Here is a 19,900-nt window from a genome sequence, read left to right as displayed (position 1 = left end):
GAAGAACTAATCTAAATGGCAAGCCATTTTTAGCCACTTAAATTAAAAATAGATTGCACATATATAATTTATGTATAATATGTATATAATCATATATACTTAGTGTATAATTTATGTATACCAGCTAAAAAACGTAAATATTGAATCCAGCCGGCAATTTATGGAAAGATCCCCCAAACTAATATATAGCAAGATTGGGTTAGGTATCTGTAGGCCCAGAATACTCTAGATTGGGCCAAGACCAAATATTTGGGCTTTGTATCTCTTGGCCCAGATGTCGTTAGTGAAGGAAAAGAGCAAAAAGAACTAAACATGACAACATTACCAGGCACTGTGGCTAAACCCTCCCTTTTGACTGTCTGGGGAAGGAAAACTCATAATCTCAGCTCTTAACAAACAAAGAGATAGATATTGGGAGAGATCGGCATGGGAGATGGCAATACAAGCAGCAGAGGCGGCAATTCCAATAGCAGCAATCGGCCAGAGTGGCTGCAACACTACGATTTAATCGGAAAAATTGGGGAAGGTACTTACGGTTTGGTTTTCTTGGCTAAGATCAAAGCTAACCGCTCCAAATCTATTGCTATCAAGAAGTTCAAGCAATCTAAAGACGGCGACGGCGTTTCTCCCACCGCCATTCGCGAAATCATGGTCAAAATTAATATTAATTACTAAGTTCTTCTAGCAGAGAAATGTAAGTATTTATTTAGTTTTAACAATGGAGATATTCTTTGATTGATGCAGTTGCTTCGGGAGATTACCCATGAGAATGTTGTAAAGCTTGTCAATGTTCATATCAATCAAGCTGATATGTCCCTTTATCTCGCTTTTGACTATGCCGAGCATGACCTCTATGTGAGTCTCGTCTCGTCTCCTATACATTTAATTTTCCTATATAATTAGTGTTCCTGAAACAATATTGGGCATCTTAATAGGAAATTATTAGACATCATAGAGACAAGGTCAATCAGGCAATCAATCAGTACACAGTCAAGTCCCTTTTATGGCAACTGCTTAATGGCCTCAATTATCTTCACAGGCAAGCCATATTTATTAGCTCTCCTTTTTTTAGAACTATATTCTTTGGCTTTAATAATATTCCACTTCCTTTGTAGTAATTGGATTATACACCGAGACCTAAAGCCATCAAATATCTTGGTATGATTCTGGCCTGTCTGTCCATCCTTACATCTCTTCTTTTACATTTTTTTTTGTAAATAACATTCTTATAATTAAAACATTCCTATACTTGTATCCTTTACTTCTCCTTACAGGTAATGGGTGACGGAGAGGAACATGGAGTTATTAAAATCGCTGATTTCGGCCTTGCAAGAATTTATCAGGCTCCATTGGAACCATTAGCTAAGAATGGGGTGAGACACACTTGTTATTGCAACTATAGCTTCTCCATCTCTCCTTTTTGGTTTAGCTTGTAATTGCAACTATGTGCGGTGCTTCTGCTTCCCCTTACCCCAGTGTAGAGTAGTTACGCAAATTATATATAAAAAGCTTAAGCTATTCTCTATCAAGTGATATCAAAAGGTGTGGTCTAGGCGGTCAATTGGGCTGGAATGGACCATGGGTCACAAGGCAAAGAATAAAGCAGAAAAAAGAAAAATAAAAAATCCCTCCATCCCATTTTATGTGATGGTGTTTGATTGCACAAGAAGATTAAGAAAGGAAGAAATACTTTTGGAACTTGTGGTCTAAAACAAGCCATAGAAATATTAGTGGCTATAAATCAACACATTAAGGGTAAAATGGATCTTTTAAAGTTGAATTGTTACTAAATATAGAAAAGTGTCATTATTTTTGGGATTGACTAAAAAGGAAACAACAACAACAACAACAACCCAGTAAAATCCCACTAATGGGGTTTGGGGAGGGTAGTGTGTACGCAGACCTTACCCCTATCCCGAAGGAGTAGAGGGGCTGTTTCCGAAAGACCCTCGGCTCAAAAAAAAAAACAAAAAGACAGAAGAGCAAAAAGGGAGACAATATTAGTATCACAACAACAATCGTAGGATAAATAGGAACACCATGAAATCCAGAAGAAAGATGCAAAGTAAAGGGAGACAATATTAGTAAATATTAGTATCACCACAACAGTCATAAGAAAAATAGGAACACCATGAAATCTAGAAGAAAGATATAAAGCAAAAGCGATAGCTAGTAAATATGACCTGCACTGAAAACGAAATAGTAAGCCACAACATTCCCACTAGTTATCTTAGACAAAAACCCTACATGGCTAGTCCCACCATGTTACGAAGTAAGGCACGACTCAACTACCTCCTAACCTACAACCCTAATACTCGACCTCCACATCTTCCTGTCATGTCCTCGAAAATCTGGAGACTCGCCATATCCTGCCTGATCACCTCTCCCCAATACTTCTTAGGCCGCCCTCTACCTCTTCTCGTGCCCTGCGTAACCAGCTGCTCACACCTCCGTACCGGAGCATCTGGGCTTCTCCTCTGAACATGTCCGAACCATCTAAGCCTCGCTTCCCGCATCTTGTCATCAATGGGAGCCACATGCACCTTCTCCCGAATATCATCATTCCTAATCTTATCTATCCTAGTGTGCCCGCACATCCACCGCAACATCCTCATTTCTGCTACTTTCATCTTCTGGATATGTGAGTTCTTAACGGGCCAACACTCAGCCCCATACATCATGGCCGGTCTAACCACCGCTTTATAAAACTTACCTTTGAGTATCAGTGGCACTCTCTTGTCACACAGGACTCCAGATGTTAACCTCCACTTCATCCATCCTACCCCAATACCGTCTGTGACATCCTCGTCCATCTCCCCTTCCCCCTGGATAACCGAACCAAGGTACTTGAAGCTGCCTCTACTCGGGATGACCTGCGAATCAAGCCTCACATCCACTCCCACTTCCCCTGGCTCAGCGCTGAACTTACACTCCAGGTATTCTGTCTTCGTCCTGCTCAGCTTGAAACCCTTAGACTCAAGAGCCTGTCTCCAAACCTCCAGTCTCTCGTTAACACCAGCTTGCGACTCATCAATCAGAACTATGTCATCGGCGAATAGCATGCACCATGGCACATCCCCTTGAATATGGTGTGTTAACGCGTCCATCACCAGGGCGAATAAGAACGGACTGAGCACAGAACCTTGGTGTAACCCCATTACAACCGGAAAATGCTCAGAGTCGCCTCCTACTGTACTAACCCGAGTCTTAGCCCCATCATACATGTCCTTAATCGCCATAATGTAGGGAACCGACACACCTTTTGCCTACAGGCATCTCCAGAGAATTTCTCTAGGAACCTTGTCATACGATTTCTCTAGGTCAATAAACACCATGTGCAGATTCTTCTTCCTCTCTCTGTATAGTTCCACCAACCTTCTAACAAGGTGTATAGCTTCTGTAGTCGAACGACCCGATATGAACCCAAACTGGTTGTCGGATATAGACACTGTCATCCTCACCCTCGCTTGAACCACCCTCTCCCACACTTTCATGGTGTGACTCAGTAATTTGATACCCCTATAATTGTTACAACTCTGGATATCACCTTTGTTCTTATACAATGGAACCACCGTACTCCACCTCCACTCATCCGGCATCCTTTTCCCCTTAAAAATAATATTAAACAACCTAGTCAACCACTCCAAACCTGCTCTCCCCACACACTTCCAAAATTCCACCGAAATCTTATCTGGCCCGGTCGCTCTGCCCCTACTCATCTTACGCATAGCTCCCACGACCTCCTCAACCTCGATACGCCTGCAGTACCCAAAGTCATGGTGACTCTTGGAATGCTCCAATTCGCCTAGCACAATATCCCGATCCCCTTCTTCATTCAGAAGTTTATGAAAGTAAGTCTGCCATCTCCTCTTAATCTGGGCATCTTCCATTAATACTCTACCATCTTCGTCCTTGATGCATCTCACTTGGTCCAAATCCCGAGCCTTTCTCTCTCAACTTGGCCAGCCGGAATAACTTCTTCTCCCTATCTTTTTCCCCCAATTCCTCGTACATACGACCATAAGCCGCAGTCTTAGCCTCTGTGACCGCCAGCTTAGCCTCCTTCCTAGGTGCCTTATACCTATCCATGCACACTCGCCTCTCCCCCTCACCTATGCTCCCCACTAACTTCAGGTACGCCGCCTTCTTTGCTTCCACTTTACCTTGGACCACTTCATTCCACCACCAGTCTCCTTTGTGCCCACCAGAGACGCCCGTCGAGACCCCTAACACCTCTCTCGCAGCCTCCCTTATACAGTCAGCTGTCATTGACCACATAATGCTCGCGTCACCACTGATCCTCTAAGCTCCCATAGCCGACAACCGCCCCTCCAACGCTTGGGCTTTATCCTTAATTAAGGCTCCCCACCTGATTCTCGGTCTTCCTCGAGTAGACCTTTTCCTCCTCTTTAACATAATACCGACGTCCATCACCAAGAGCCTATGCTGCGTCGCGAGTATCTCACCCGGAATCACCTTGCAATCCTTGCACAACCCTATGTCACACCTCCTGAGGAGGAGATAGTCAATCTGGGTCTTCGCCATCGCATTTTGAAAAGTAACCAAATGCCCCTTCCTCTTCTGAAAGTTAGAGTTCGCAATCATCAACCCAAAAGCCTTAGCGAAGTCCAACAACGATGTACCTCCTCCGTTCCTCTCCCCAAAACCAAAGCCTCCATGCACCTCGCCATAACCACCTGCGGTCGACCCAATATGCCCATTGAAATCCCTCCTATGAATAGCTTCTCAGCAGGCGGAACCTGACGCACAATTTCATCTAACCCTTCCCAGAAGCTACGTTTAACCTCCTCATCTAGGCCCACATGCGGCGCATAGGCGCTAACGATGTTTAGGGTGCACTCTCCAACCACCAACTTAATAGTCATCAATCTATTATTCACTCGTCTAACCTCAACCACAGACTCTCTAAGTTCCCTATCCACCAAGATGCCCACTCCATTCTTACCTTTCTGGACTCCTGAGTACCAAAGTTTATACCAGTCCACGTCCCTCACCCTCGACCCTACCCACCTTGTCTCCTGGACACACGCTATATTGACCCTCCTCTTCTGGAGGATCTTCACCAACTCTATAGATTTACCCGTCAATGTACCTACGTTCCATGACCCAATTCTCAACCTACAGACACCCTTGTTCCTTTTACCTCCCTTGTCTCCCGCCCCACCCCTTAAACCCTGCTACCTTCCGCCCCACCCCCCGTTCCCCCCGAGGACATGACCTCACTCGACCATTCCAGACCACAACCACTCTACCTATGGCAGAGTAAGGGGAATCACTATCACACAAGGCAACAAACCAAATCAGAAGAATACAAGTTGCAACAACAGGCACACTAATACGGTAAATAAACTAGTATGAGGTAAGATGTCAGCAATTTAACTCACACAACAAAGGGAAACTGGAAAACGGGAGGTACTAACTCCCGCGAGCAGAAAAAATACAATAAAAATACCGATACCACGAGTACCAGATATAGAACGAAAGAACCTGGAGCAAGTTTTCCTGAAGCGTGTCGGATCTGCTCAAGAGCACTGGTAAGTTCTGCTGTGTCCCGCCTGAAAGTTGTTCGGAAGTCGCCGGAATTTATGAAACTTGCCGGCAATCTGAACACACCCGGAAATAGTCTGTCCTCGCCGGGAAGAAGCTGCACCCGTCCAAAGAAACAGACGCACCCACACACATAAGGGAGGGGGAAGAGAGAAAGAGAAAGAGAGAGAGGGGAAGAAGAAGATGGTCCGCCCTCTAATTCTCACACACACACACACAAAAAAAAAAAAAAATTAACGTAGAGAGCTCAACTTTAAGCTACCAGTGATTTCACGAAACGGAGGTCGCCGGAACCAGTTAAAGCATTTGGAGATAAGGGAAAAGTGAAAAGGGGTTCAAATTAGGGAAAAACGTGATTAGAGCTAGAGTGAAAAACGTTATTGTAGATCTGAAAAGGCTGATGAAAAAAAATATTAAAGCAGCAAACTTTTTTTTAAATTGCTAACAGTTGTTCAATTTTTGTATAGATGTCTCTACTTTTTGTATTGTTCTCGTATTGGTATATTTTCCAAACGAATCAATAGAAAAAAGTGGCCTAGTTTCTTTGTTTCTTTCACCTTTTTAGGAGAGAAGCTCAGAAAACTAGTTTAAGCATAACTAAATGCAGACCGTGAGAACTTTGAACCACATAAAATGCAAATTAACTAGTAAGACTCACAAACTATGACAAATCGGAATAGGAAGCCTCGTTAAGCAAAAAGGAGCATCTACACAAGAAATTACAACAAAATATATAATATAATTTGGATAAAACCGTCTAGAATCATCAGAAAGAAGAATTGGGGTTTATGTGCTGGTCAATTTCACCGGAGAAAGAGGGATACTTACCAGTAAAGTTCACCGGCGAAAGAGTGAGATTGTCGGAAAAACAAACAGAAGTTCTTCTCGAATAGGCTGTCAAAGTTGACTAAATGTGTTGATCTGACTAAAAAGGAAAGAGTGTCGCATAAATTGGGACCGTGGATTAGGTGATTTTTTTTCCATCTGTATAAGCCTTGATGGAAAAACTGTGTTGGTGGGAGGTAAAGAGTTATGCGGCACCTGTTCTGGCGGGAGGTAGCACTTAGTGAATACGTCGAGGTGTGCCCTTGGCTGAATACCATTGTTATCCAACAAAAGCTATTCCATATCAATTGCTGTAGATAAAGTCCGAAAAGCTTCAAGCTTCCCTTGTTTCCTCGTCTCCTCTTATCTTTCTCTTCAAAAGGTGTGGTCTAGGCGGTCAATTGGGCTGGAATGGACCATGTGAGACCATGGTTCAAATCTAAGCAGAGACAAAAAAAGTTACTCGCTCTGTCCCAATTTATGTGATGGTATTTGATTGGGCACACTAAACATATTGAGTGTTTATATTGATCTGAAAATTATCACTAAAGGCCCAATACATTAATGTTAGAAAATGATTAAACCTAACTAATCTTCTTTTGATAGTACTAAATATATTTTTGAAAAAGTTGGAATTTCCCCCCCCCCCCCCCAAAAGCTGTGGTCTAGGCGGTCAATTGGGCTGGAATGGACCATGTGAGACCATGGTTCAAATCTAAGCAGAGACAAAAAAAGTTACTCGCTCTGTCCCAATTTATGTGATGGTATTTGATTGGGCACACTAAACATATTGAGTGTTTATATTGATCTGAAAATTATCACTAAAGGCCCAATACATTAATGTTAGAAAATGATTAAACCTAACTAATCTTCTTTTGATAGTACTAAATATATTTTTGAAAAAGTTGGAATTTCGGCCCCCCCCCCCCCCCCCCCCCTAAAAAAATGACCAAGGAGTAACTTAAGAAAATTGAGAAACTACCCAGCAGTTGAAGAACAACCAAAATGAAATTGGTTTGACTTGTTTTTTGGTTTTCTAGGCTTTTATAAACCCAACAACCAAATTTTGTTGTACAATCCTGCTGCAATTTTTGAAACCAAAACAAGTTGGTCCCAAAACGAAACTGATAAGTTCCATTATGAAAAATTGCTTAAGCCGTTCAACTTTGAGAGAACCAAGATTAAGGGGGTGTTTGGATTGCTTATTTTAAGTGCTTATTGGCTTTTAAGCACTTTTTTAGTTTTTGTGGTGTTTGACAATGATAAAAAGTGCTTTAAAACACTTACTTTTAAGCATGAAAAGTGCAAAAATAAGCCAAAAGCTAAAAGTTGGGTATTACCAACTTATGACTTTTAAAATGTGATTGTTTAAAATATATTCTCTTATTTTTTTGATTAAGTAATAACTTATTGGTTTTTTTATTAAGTAATACTTTAGTGATGTTGTAGGCAAACCCTGTTAAGTCTTATACGACAAAGTAGAGGACTGAAGAAAAATATAGTTCTTCACGAACAACACCCATTTATCTAGAGTAATGGCCTCTATTGGGTAAAACTCACAAAAAACAAAGACAGGCCCTCACCCCTCATCCCTTGGCATCTATTTCTTCTACACTGCCACACATATTGTGTGTTTAATATATATGAATTTTCGTATGTAGTTTAACACTGTTTTAAAAGGCGTTTTCGGAGCGAGCCCTGGGGCGAGGCGCACCAAAAACGCCCCGAGGCGATGGTGCGGCGCGAAAGTCTCAAGAGGCGTATGCCCAGCAATTCAGGGCGCACGCCCGGGCGTTTGAGGCGCGTTGTTTTAGTGAGGCGTAAGCCCAGAGACTTTTTCAAATTAAAACAAAATTTGTTGAATAAGCCCTTCATATAATACCCAAATTCTCAAAAGTCAGCATGGTCTTTTCCAATTCTTTATCTTGTCTGCTAGTCTGCTAATATCTCCCAAAAGCAACGAATATTCAATTTTTTTTTTACAAATACAAAGAGAACTTCATTCTCCTTCATAGCAGCAAGTTCAAAGTTCAAATTGCAGTTTAGTCATCCTTTTTGTTCCTCCATGTAAATTTTTTTATTCTTTTCGACTCAAGTTACTTGTGCTTCTAAGTAGCGTATAATAGATTGTTTTGACTAGTTTTTTGTGAGGATGGAGCACATCTATATATATATTTTTCACATATTTATAGTTTTCTTCAATTGTTACTATATATTTATATTTTTTTTATTTTTATGCAATTTTACCTGTTTATAAATATTTATTGTAATTATATTATTTTATAAAATATTAAAAATTAAATACCTATGGGGCTTACGCCCCGTGCCTCGGGGTTTACGCCTCGCTGAGGCATATGTAAAACGCTTCGCCTTACGCCCATGCCTTTTAAAACACTGGTTTAACATAGTCTGTATGACTGATCTGTTGAACCCACTTTGTGTAAATGAAGATGATGAGATGGATTACTAAATAACATGGGCCGGGTTAAAACTAAGAATATTTGAAGAGTTTGAGAATGACAAAGATACATATGACCAGCATCACATTATTTCTGTTTGTCACAACTTTACAACAACAACAACAAACCCAATATAATCCCACAGGTGGGGTCTGGGGAGGTAGTGTGTGCGCGGGGAGGTAGTGTGTGCGCAGACCTTACCCCTACCTGGATAGGTAGAGAGGCTGTTTCCGATAGACCCTCAGCTCAAGAAAAGATGGCAATGAAGAAAAGGGAAGAAGAAGAAGAAGAAAGAGGGGCAAGAAAGAAAGAAGAGGGAGACAAAAAACAATAAGGAAAAATGGGAGAAAAAGTAGCATCAAATAATAACAATCAGGGAGCAACAATTTCCAGTAAAAGGGAGAAAAAGTAGCATCAAATAGTAACAATCAGGGAGCAACAATTTCCAGTAGCAGTTTTAAAAAAAAAAACAACGGACGTGATAGCTATGTACCAGATATACTAACAAACTAGAAGAATTTGTCACAACTTTGGCCATGTTAATTCTTTTGCTCCTGACATACTTACCAGTCCTACATTTTGATAAGAATTGATTTTCTGATTGAGCTGCAGGAGTGGAAGTTAAATACAAAACGATGATTCCTTGTTCTTTTCTTTCTCTTTAGATGCACATTTGACTTTCTTTGTCGGATATCACTGCTTTGTAGTAACTTTGAAATTTTGTACGTTGAGTACTGACAGGTTGTAGTGACCATCTGGTATCGTGCACCAGAGTTACTTCTTGGGGCAAAACACTACACAAGTGCAGTTGGTATGACCCTTTGTCTTTTGAGCTTCAATAATTGTCACTCTAAATAAGTAAACGTTTTTTCCTTTTCAACCAAGAAAAATATGTTTATGTAGATATGTGGGCTGTTGGCTGTATATTTGCCGAGCTTCTTACTCTAAAGCCACTATTTCAAGGGCAAGAAGTGAAAGGAACACCAAACCCGTTCCAGGTTAAATATTTTGTACTCTCAACATTGCGTTTATGCTTTTCCTTTTGGGGGTTCAATAGCATATCATTGATCTTTTTGCCGTGTAACTTTTTATTTTAATCATCTAATGAACAATGCTCGTAATGCAGCTTGACCAACTTGACAAGATATTTAAGGTTCTCGGTGAGGATTAGTTTTTGAATATTCTCTTTGTTCCTTTTACTTGTTTGAACACTGCACTTAAGTCATATGGTTGTCAGGTCATCCCACACCAGAAAAGTGGCCAACGCTGGTAAACCTTCCACATTGGCAATCTGACGTGCAGCGTATTCAAGGACATAAGTAGTAGGTTCATTCATACTGCTTTTAGTATTAAGGATTTCTTTTAGCAGTGAATTGTCTTGCCGTCCTTGCCTTGCAATTGGATTTATCATCTAAAAGTTTTATTGTTTCCCTTGCAGTGACAATCCTGCACTTTATAGTGTTTTGCACCTGCCTCCCAAAAGTCCTGCATATGACCTCCTTTCTAAGATGCTTGAGTATGTGCCCATTTCTTAGTTAATGCAGCATTTAGTTTGTAATGCTTTCAAATCCAATATACCTGCCAGATGATGGTATGCATGCTAAATTTCTGGGGTTTTAATCCTTGTCAGAGATGGCATGTTGTCACGACCCAAAATCCAACTAGTCGTGATGGCACCTAACCCAACCCGTTAGGTAAGCCAATTACCAACTATCCAATTTCAATAATAATTATTAAAGCAATTTAAGTGAATAAAGGTCTTAATCGTGTACAATCCCAAGAACTGGTAGTACAAATCATGAACTTCTAAGAAAAGAGTATACAAAGCGGAAATGAAATAAATACATAGTCTGTTTGAATAATACATAAACAAAGCTTTTATAACTCTAAGGCTACCCTGAACAAGAGGCAGCTACAACAGGAACGCAAGTACATTTTCAAGTCCCGCAACCATCGAGCACATCAACAACAACAGCCAACATCTGCACGCAATGTGCAGAAGTGTAGTATCAGTACAACCGACCCCATGTACTGAGTAAGTAACAAACCTAGCCGTAGGTTGAAAGTAGTGACGAGCTTCCACCAAGGTCGGGTCCAAAACCAATAGTCCACAACAGTTTATAACAACATAAAGCAAATAATACCAGAAGAAACAAAGAGATAAAATGCTCAGCCAAATCATGATTTCAAAAATGATAGTTCTTCCTTTCAAATACATCAGTGAAAACCCAAATCGTTTGCCGAAGTTGCCAAAAATATGAATAGTTTGAAAACAATAATTTCTCCCAAAATTTTTTCAATAATAAATAAGATATTTCATTTTCCTTCCGGATAACCCGTGTAAAACAAATGCATCACTATGCCTATCTGTAAAAATGTGTGAGAAATCATGAATGATGTGATGTTGTACAGCATGTGGAAAAATACATCTCTATGCCTGTATGTCATGTGTGCATGCCAATGCGATGCAATTCAGTGATAAAATCATAAACAGCCCCTCGGGCAGAACATCACTCATATACAGCCCTTTGATCACCAATCTAGCTTTTAGAATTTTGACGGGTAACCTTTCCCCATCAGCACCTACATTTACAATAAACAACCCACGACATTCAATTGTTATCTTACCCTATTTTAAAAAAATGATCTTCAAATTATCATTATCATGAAGAACCGTCATTTTCTCAATCATCGCTTGAAGCCAGCCCAGACGAGCCATTGCTTAGCTACAATCTTGTGTATTTTGACGGTGGAGAAATTTGTTTCAAAGGCATGATATGAGGGTGATAATTGGTGATACTTTAAGAAATTTAAAACATGATAATGATTGCGAGTAGTACTAGTACCTTTTACAAGAGCAATTGGGAGACCAAGTTCATCATATAGAGTATCCTACCGAAGCAGGGGATGGCGTTGGAGTAGGTAATGAGTCACTAGGTGGACTTTGGGTACTTGTATCATCAATAGAATCAGCAGGCAAATGGTTTGATCGAGACCGTCTAGAGTAAACCTGAAGTGGAGCTGAACTAGGGAGAGCTAGAGGCAGAAGAGTTCGATTGGAAAAATTATGACATGGCTTATTGATTTTCTGAATTTGATGAGAAGTGCGAGGATATCATGAAAAATGTTACATTTGCTAATACAAAGGACTTAATTTGTTTGTAATAGGATCATAGGATTGGTAACCTTTTTGAAGACGAGACTATTCCTAGGATTGGTAACCTTGGGTTGATGTTTATCTTTTCAAGGAGTTAGATCTTGAATAAAGCATGTTAAAATAAACACACAGGGAGGAAGAGGTCTCTTGATAGAGTAAAGTTTCTTGTGCTTCAAAATATCTGAAGGCATACGACTAATTAAATAGCAAGCAGTTATGACAATTCACCCTGAAAAACGAATAGGGACATGAGCATCAATAATTGATTTCAAGTTGTTTCATTTAAATGCATATTCTTCCCTTTAGCTACTCCATCTTGTTAGGAGTATGCAGACAAGATCATAAATGAAGAATGCCTTAGAGAAAGACATAAAAGTGGAGAAAGGTGTTGAGAAATATTCCCTTCATTATCGCCGACTAGTTCCTTGACAGATACACCAAATTGAGTATGAATTTCAACATAATTTTATTTCGGAGATACAAAACAATTCAAATTTATTCTTCATTAGAAATAACCAAATGCAACGAGAATGCTCATCGATTAAAGCAATGATGTACTTAAAGGCACCCCAAATGTCTGAGTGAATAATTTCAAACATAGTTGTAACCCCGTTTTGACCCTCTTTGGGAAAAAGGCATCTCTATGTTTACCTAGCTGACATAACTCACATTCTAAGGAAGACAAGTGCTCCTGTTTGAACATAGATTTTTTTTTCACTTTTTGTTTTCAAAAAGAATTTTGAAAACATTGTTTGTTCATGGATTTAGAAAATATTTTGAAAAATTTTCAAGTTCCAAAAATTGGTTTGGGCCACTTTGGGTGAAATCTTTTCTTCCACTCACAAAACGTCAACTTGTTTTCAAGCAAAATGCATGTCCAAACAGAAACTTCAACTTTCAAAAATTATTTTTTAACACAACTTAAAAAACTAATTTTTTCAAGTTTCAACCAAATCTATGTCCTACCGCCTACTTAGAAAGACTCAACACCATCTTCTATAATTTAAAAATACTTGGATGTCTCGAGTGATTATGAAGAAGATGAGAAGAAGCACTCAAAGTAAAAGCACCATGTGTTTTTGGGCTTAGATAAGTGATAAGTTTTGTGCCTCATGTTCTATTCCAATTGTCTATCCTATTCTTCGGTCCCGCACAAAAATAGAGTTAGCCAAGAAGGTTACAAAGCAACTTAGGTTCTTGGTCAATTTACTAATGGATATTTATATGGATGTTTTGGGGTAAAATGAATTAACATTAAAAGCAATGAAGGAGGAGGATAAGCCTTACCTATTCCTTTAATCATAGTTTTTGATCCATTAACTAATGTGACAAAGGAAAAGGTCAGAGGGGAATTAAGTGTATACAAATGATTCTTATTACCAGAAATGCGATTACGTGTGTCTTAAGGTGAAAACTGTGTGACATAAGCAAATGGATTACGTGATTAACTTGTGCAAGTAGTGGGGATTAAAACGACTGTTGTCTAGTTGTTTTGTACTGTAGAGAATTATCACAACTCCATTCAAAGAAGTAGAGTGAGGAATGCCATTACTACTGGCTTGCACTTTTACAAAGGAAGGAAACGAAGACAATATGATTCATTCATTTTTAAGAGGAACAAGAAAATTCTTGCTTGAGAATAAATTAGAACGAATAGAGATGAATGAAAAGTTTAGAAGAAATTGCACCACTTCAACTCAAAATAAAGAAATGAAAGAGAAGATATATTGAAGACTTAGGATTTATGTAAGCCAAGAGTTCAAAGGATTTTGATAGAGAAGATAGAGCAGGAAGACGTGCACAGCCGCCTGAAACGGTCACCAGTATAGTGGCTAGTGGAAAAGTCTCAGAATATTAGATGTCAAAAAAAGTGATGGAATAAACAGCAGAAAAAGCTGCCAGGATAGTCACCAAAGAAGGCTACTTGAGTCTCTACAAAAATCGTAGAGGCTCTGATACCATGTTAAAATAGTAGAAAATGAAAGAAGATTTAAAGAAGGAATTGATTGCTTGATTTGTTCTTTGAGCATCATCATAATTTGTAATGTTATAATTCAATTAAAGTTGTCCTTAACCACTTTAATTCTTATTAACCAATTCATACAAAGTCATACTCGAATCTTAACATTAATTTGTATCTACCCACCAAATCATACAAAATGTTACATAATCTTAACAGGTGCAATGGAATGTAAAGAGGCCTATCTGGAAGATTTAGCAGGATGTTCCAACTTTTTTTGATGTTTGTTGTTGAAAAATAATAACATACTGATGTTTTGAAGGGAGCTATTCTCCTATCCATACTCTGAAATATAGATGTCTCACTAACATTCTTTGTTGGAGCAAACATCACATTGTAAATAATGTTGTTCAGTTTTTTTTACTTTGTAAGCTCCTTACGAAGTTTATAATTTCAATGTCTACTGGATGTGATCTTAATGAAATTTCACTTTATTTGATCAAAAAGAATATATCTCTAATAAGACCTAAAAACCTCCTCGCAAACTAAATTTTGATCATAGCCTGGTATTTTACCTAAATGGATATTTTTTCTTCTATCTTGTCCTATTTCACCAAAGTGTGCATGGATTTTAAAAGATTGTAGGTCTTTCCAATAACTTTCTTCCATGCGATTTTAGGTCTACCTCGACACTTTTTAACACCTTAATCACCATTGTTTCATACCTATGCATAAGTGCTTTTGGAGATTGACACAGGACATGACAAACCATCAAGCCAACTTTTCGCAGTTTTTCTGTATGTGCTACTTGCACTTTTAGCTGGATATGATCATTTGTAATCTTGTCATTCTGTATGATCGCACATCCATCATAAAATTTGCATTCGTGAAATACTCATCATATTGATATGTTGGACCGTAGGGCCCAGCATTCACTCTCATAAAATATTGCTGGTCTTACAACCATTTTATAGAACTTGCCTTTATATTGGTAAGTGTCCTCTTATCCTATAACACTCTGGTAGCACTTCTCCATTTCAACCATCCTATTTTGCTTTTGTGTGAACATTTTTTCCTATCATACCATTCTTCTGGAACCCGAGCCTAAAATTTGAATTGTTTGTATGTAGGCACCGCCAATTTCATCTAATCTCACCGCAACTTCACTATACTTGTTCTTTCTTAAAAAGAAACAAACGAGGTTTTGAAGGAAATGTAGGTTCTTTATCTCAGTGAAATGTGCATGCCTATTCCTTTTATATATTTGGTGTAAAAATCTAATTGTAAATGATATAGGCCATATCATTGAGTATGTCAATATCCTACATAGCTAAATAAGGAAGCTCTTGTATTTGTGAATTCTTTCGGTCTTAGAGCACTTTCTTGGTGCTATACACAATAGATGTACCTTATTTTTCTTTTTAAAAAATCCTTACTAAATTATAATGCAAGCATTTGATTTTATGCCCCAGTGTTACTTTTGCAGTTTTTATTGACATGTTACTTATGTTTCAGAAGCTTCTATTAATTGAGATCATTGTTATATTTTGACGTCATCTAATTTGCAGATATGATCCTCGCAAAAGGATAACAGCAACGCAAGCTCTCGAGCATGAGTATGGACTCTTCATCTCACTCTCTCTCTCTCTCTCTCTCTCTCACACACACACACACACACACTCTCTCTCTCTCTCTCTCTCTCTCTCTCTCTCTCTCTCTCTCTTTGCATACTATTGCATTATTCGCTTACAAATGGTTTCAAATATGATGGCATATTTCATCGCAAAATAAGTTTGTAAAATGGTTCTCAAGTATTCACTAATTGATTGAATATGTCCCTGATCAAAATTATTAGACAGTTAACTACTCTTTTGTATTTTGTTGTCCCGTCCAAAATAACAGAGCTGACCATTTCGATGTCCTCCTATTTCCATCCCTTAAGCAGTGGGCTTTCTTTTACTAAACAATTATTGAGCGTTATTGGTCCGCATACTGTACCTATTCAATTTCGTTTACCATGTTATAGACGTTTTTCAGCTGATCTTCCAGCCAGGCGAGGCTTCTTGCCAGTAGCTTTTTTCCTTGAAGTAGTAAAGTTGATATAGTGTTTGGTCTAGTGAAGTTATGTGGGGTTATTCCTTTTTATGCCGAAACACTTATCATGGTTTTGGAAATTTCTTGACATGAAATAGAGGAACCCTATTATTTAGCATTCGTTTTTCTATTACCTATATGATCAACGCTAGTTCATAAAAAATGTTGAATGTCAAGCTGACACCTAAAGTAGGGAAGTGAAGGCCTCGGCTTTCTTCTGAATTGTTATGATATTGGGTGGGTGCTTGCCTTGTATTATTGTTAAAGCTTTTTTATTTTTTCTGGTTTATAGGTACTTTCGGATGGAACCTCTACCTGGCCGCAAGTAAGTGCTTGCCTTCCATAGTCTCTTGGTCAAACAATTGATTTAGAAAAGTTTCACTAAGCTGGTATAATTAAACCATGCTAGAACACCCAAATACTTTTAATGAAATTTGAGAGTTACAAGTTTTACCTTTTTATATCCATTTAGACATGCTGTGGAGCTGTAGCACTTGTTGATGCTTTATATTTCCTTCATTCTGGGGAGACTACCTTTATTAATCTAGTAACTTCCATTAACCCTCAAAACTGCTTAATTGTGACAGTGCACTTGTACCACCACAGCCTGGAGAAAAAATTGTGAACTATCCAACTCGACCTGTGGACACGACTACAGACTTTGAAGGAACAATTAGTCTTCAACCTTCTCAGCCTGTGAGTACAAAAATCTCTATGTCGACTGGGTTCATATCTCCATGAATGCTGGTTTATTTCTTTGGTGTTTATTTACTACTGATACTGATATAGTTCTAATTTCCTAATATATGAAATTTCAATAAAAAAGACTGCTTGTATAGGAGTAACTAGAGAAAGCTAATGAAATAAAATAATAATTAAAAAAAAACTAGAGAAAGCTAATCAATTGAAACTATGTCACATTTTCATACTATAGGACTAGGATGGGGCCATATTGGTCAGTTGCATCTTGCTCATATTACTATTTGTTGGAGCAGGTATCATCAGGAAATGCAGCATCTGGTGGCATGCAAGGTCCCCATGTAATGCCAAATAGAACTGTGCCCCGACCGATGCCAATGGTCAACATGCAAAGGATGCAACCTCAGGCCATGTCTGCTTATAATCTTGCTTCTCAAGCTGGCATGGGTGCTGGAATGAACCCGGGAAACATGCCCATGCAGCGTGGTGTTGCTGCCCAGGCACATCAGCAGCAGGTTGCTCTAGTCAGCCTGGTACTGTTATACTTTCGGTAGTTCCTATCCCTAAATTGATTGATGCTTTTTATATGTCAATCAGATGAGAAGGAAAGATCCAGGAATGGGAATGCCTGGATACCCTCCACAACAGAAATCTAGACGTTTCTGAAAGTCTTTTTCAGCGACAATCATACACGTACACAACTCTGGTATGTTCCGTTTTAGTTTGTCTTTGTTTTTCTTTCCCCACAAAAAGTAGAAAGTTGGTGTTTATCATTTTTGAAAAAGGAGTAGATAATTTTTCCGCCTGCCTGTTTTAGTGAACCTCTCCTCTTCGTTGCAAAACTAGCAGGCAAGTGGGAGTAGCTGCCTCCGTAAGGTTTTAATTTTGGGATTCTTTTGAAGACCTTTCATTCTTTTGAGTTTCATGTCATGTTTAGTTCAAAAGAAAAAGAAGTAAAGATGGCCCTGCATTTTGATTAAAGGGCTGTGTTGTAACCTTTCTCTTGTTTCATATTTAGGCAGATGGGTTCAGGAAGATTATGTTTCTTCAGTCTGACCATGGATGGGCAAGTTTTCCCACATTTATGAAGCAGAAGAGAGTCAATTGGCACAATTGTTATGTCAGGTTGCGGATGGGACTCTCTTATGGATCAGATATTGCTCCATATCAGCTTTCACTAACGACATCAGTGTTGGTCTGCTCTGCCATGGCCGCTGCTTAATCTATATGAACTGCATGCATAACCCGTCTATACATTTGTATATATGTATATGTGTACAACAACCAATTATCAATGTATCAGGCAAGTCATTTTATTGTCTTCTTCTAACCTGAATCATATGTAGCAGATAGTGTTGGGTAAAATATGAATAGTGTATAGCGTGTTTACGTAAGAACATGAATTTTCACATTTACAACTTTAGGGTCCAGTTTACAATTGAGCAATTATTTAGCAATCTGAAATGCTTTAACGGTTATGCATACTTTTAAGGGAAACACTCAATTGAAATTTCTGCAAATCAAACAGGTTCATTTAGGTTTGGGTTGTGATATGACATGAAGGAAAACATATACTAGTATATTCTTTAAGGTACGAGGAGAAAATGACAATGGTTCAAAACAAGAGTTAGTTTGTCAGTGAAAAATATTACTCAAATGGAAAATGATTTTTCTAGCAAGAAAATATTGATTAGTTACAAATAAACGTGTGCCGATGTCTTATTCTAAACTCGGTAAAAGTTATACTCACATACTTGCGCCATGTGGTTGTTAAGTCCATTATTGAGCTCCTAAATTTCGTGGACTAGAGTCCTCCTAGGTAATCAACAAGAATATTCCCCAAGTCAACAAGATCACTTTGATACCCCTCCGCCTTCACTTGCTTTGATGCTATTCCTTATTTGTCCGTTAAGAAAAAATAACATATTCTTATATTTTCTTAATAACAAGTTTTTATAACTACACAAATATTTATGACCGCAAATTTTAAAAGCTTTAGACACATAAATATTAGTATAAAATATTTTAGGTTACATATTTCAAAAGTCTTTATTTTTTTACTAAATTTTGTGCTAAGTCAAACATTGCCTTTCTACCTTTACTAGGTAGGTGTAAGATCTGCGTAATGTTGTTTGTTTGTTTGTTGTGCTAAGTCAAACTGTATCAATAGAAATAGCAATCAAATGGTCATTTTCATTAACATAATTCTTAAATAGTAAGCTAGCAGCCGACTGTTGTTGAATAAACAAGGCATTTTCTTGCGTGTGATCTAGTAGTCAATGAAATAGATTGGGAACCATGAGGTCTCAAATTTAAATTCAAGTAGATGCAAAAATACTAGATAATTTCTTCTCATATGTTCAAACTTTGGTGGACAGAGTTATCCGATACTTGTACTGATGAAAGATAGTAAATACCTCGTGAAATTTGTTGGAAATATTAATTGAGACGCGCGGAGGCTAGCTAGACACCACAATATTAAAAATATCCCTAAAAGTATTTCAATATGTATTCCATGAACACGTTTCACCGCATTGACTTGGCAAAGAGAGACCTTGATTTCACAGAAGAATACACAATTTAGGTAAATCACACACTTCATATTTTTGGAAATGCTTTGTTTATTTTCATTATACTTTTATAACTTGGGATATATTAAAAAACCATGTACTAGTTCAAGAACATAATTTCATGAGCAATATAGATCTACAATTATATAAAAGTCAAACTCTTCTTCTTTTTTCCCTTTCTTCTCGACCAAACAAAGGAATTGCATGAATTCCATTATAAGTGCGTTTGGGCATTGGCTAGACCCCGTGACCCTTGTAAAGACTCGACTTCCTTTATGACTTTATCACCGATATACTATAAAATTGGTCAGATGTCAAAACCTTAAATGCAAAGAATAAAAAAGAAAACACACATCTTAATTAACCTAAAGTCATAAAGAGTGACTTTTTATTAAATAAGTAATAAGATGAAATAAGGTATTGTGGACTTGTGGTTGTCTGGTTGACAGTTGACACCCTCAACAGAAAATTGATCGAGCTTGCAAAATACAAAGAAAAAGAAGAATTAGGTAAATGACAAAGGGAGTATTTTTTGTCATAACAGCGAAATTAACCCCATATTTTTTGT

The 19,900-nt window shown here is 38.2% G+C and overlaps 1 protein-coding gene across 2 annotated transcripts; it reads left to right on the top strand.

Moving 5' to 3' along the window:
* The first annotated feature begins 310 nt into the window (after positions 1-310).
* On the top strand, positions 311-18,282 carry LOC107805625 (cyclin-dependent kinase E-1). 2 transcript variants are annotated; one of them, XM_075230717.1, is made up of 16 exons: positions 311-651; positions 745-855; positions 936-1,039; positions 1,116-1,158; positions 1,275-1,373; positions 9,594-9,663; positions 9,756-9,850; positions 9,979-10,012; positions 10,090-10,174; positions 10,291-10,368; positions 15,538-15,585; positions 16,356-16,388; positions 16,651-16,759; positions 17,059-17,277; positions 17,360-17,468; positions 17,785-18,282. In XM_075230717.1, exons 1-15 carry the CDS (start codon positions 427-429, stop codon positions 17,426-17,428), a joined length of 1,422 nt encoding a protein of 473 aa, XP_075086818.1. In that variant the 5' UTR covers positions 311-426; the 3' UTR covers positions 17,429-17,468; positions 17,785-18,282. The 2 variants fall into 2 exon arrangements, with proteins under 2 accessions (XP_075086818.1, XP_075086817.1); XM_075230716.1 differs by having other exon boundaries at positions 17,781-18,282.
* Positions 18,283-19,900: the final 1,618 nt, after the last annotated feature.

Source organism: Nicotiana tabacum, chromosome 15, assembly GCF_000715075.1.
Source record: "Nicotiana tabacum cultivar K326 chromosome 15, ASM71507v2, whole genome shotgun sequence".
Lineage (NCBI taxonomy): Eukaryota > Viridiplantae > Streptophyta > Magnoliopsida > Solanales > Solanaceae > Nicotiana > Nicotiana tabacum.
The sequence above is the reverse complement of the archived record's forward strand: the minus strand, read 5'-3'. Positions and strand labels throughout refer to the sequence as shown.

Excerpts from the sequence above, each read along its gene's own strand:
- LOC107805625 (XM_075230717.1), top strand. The coding sequence starts at position 427 with ATGGGAGATGGCAATACAAGCAGCAGAGGCGGCAATTCCAATAGCAGC. Across the intron at positions 1,159-1,274 it reads TAAAGCCATCAAATATCTTG|GTAATGGGTGACGGAGAGGA; the intron begins GTATGATTCTGG and ends TTCTCCTTACAG. Across the intron at positions 16,760-17,058 it reads GTCTTCAACCTTCTCAGCCT|GTATCATCAGGAAATGCAGC; the intron begins GTGAGTACAAAA and ends TTGTTGGAGCAG.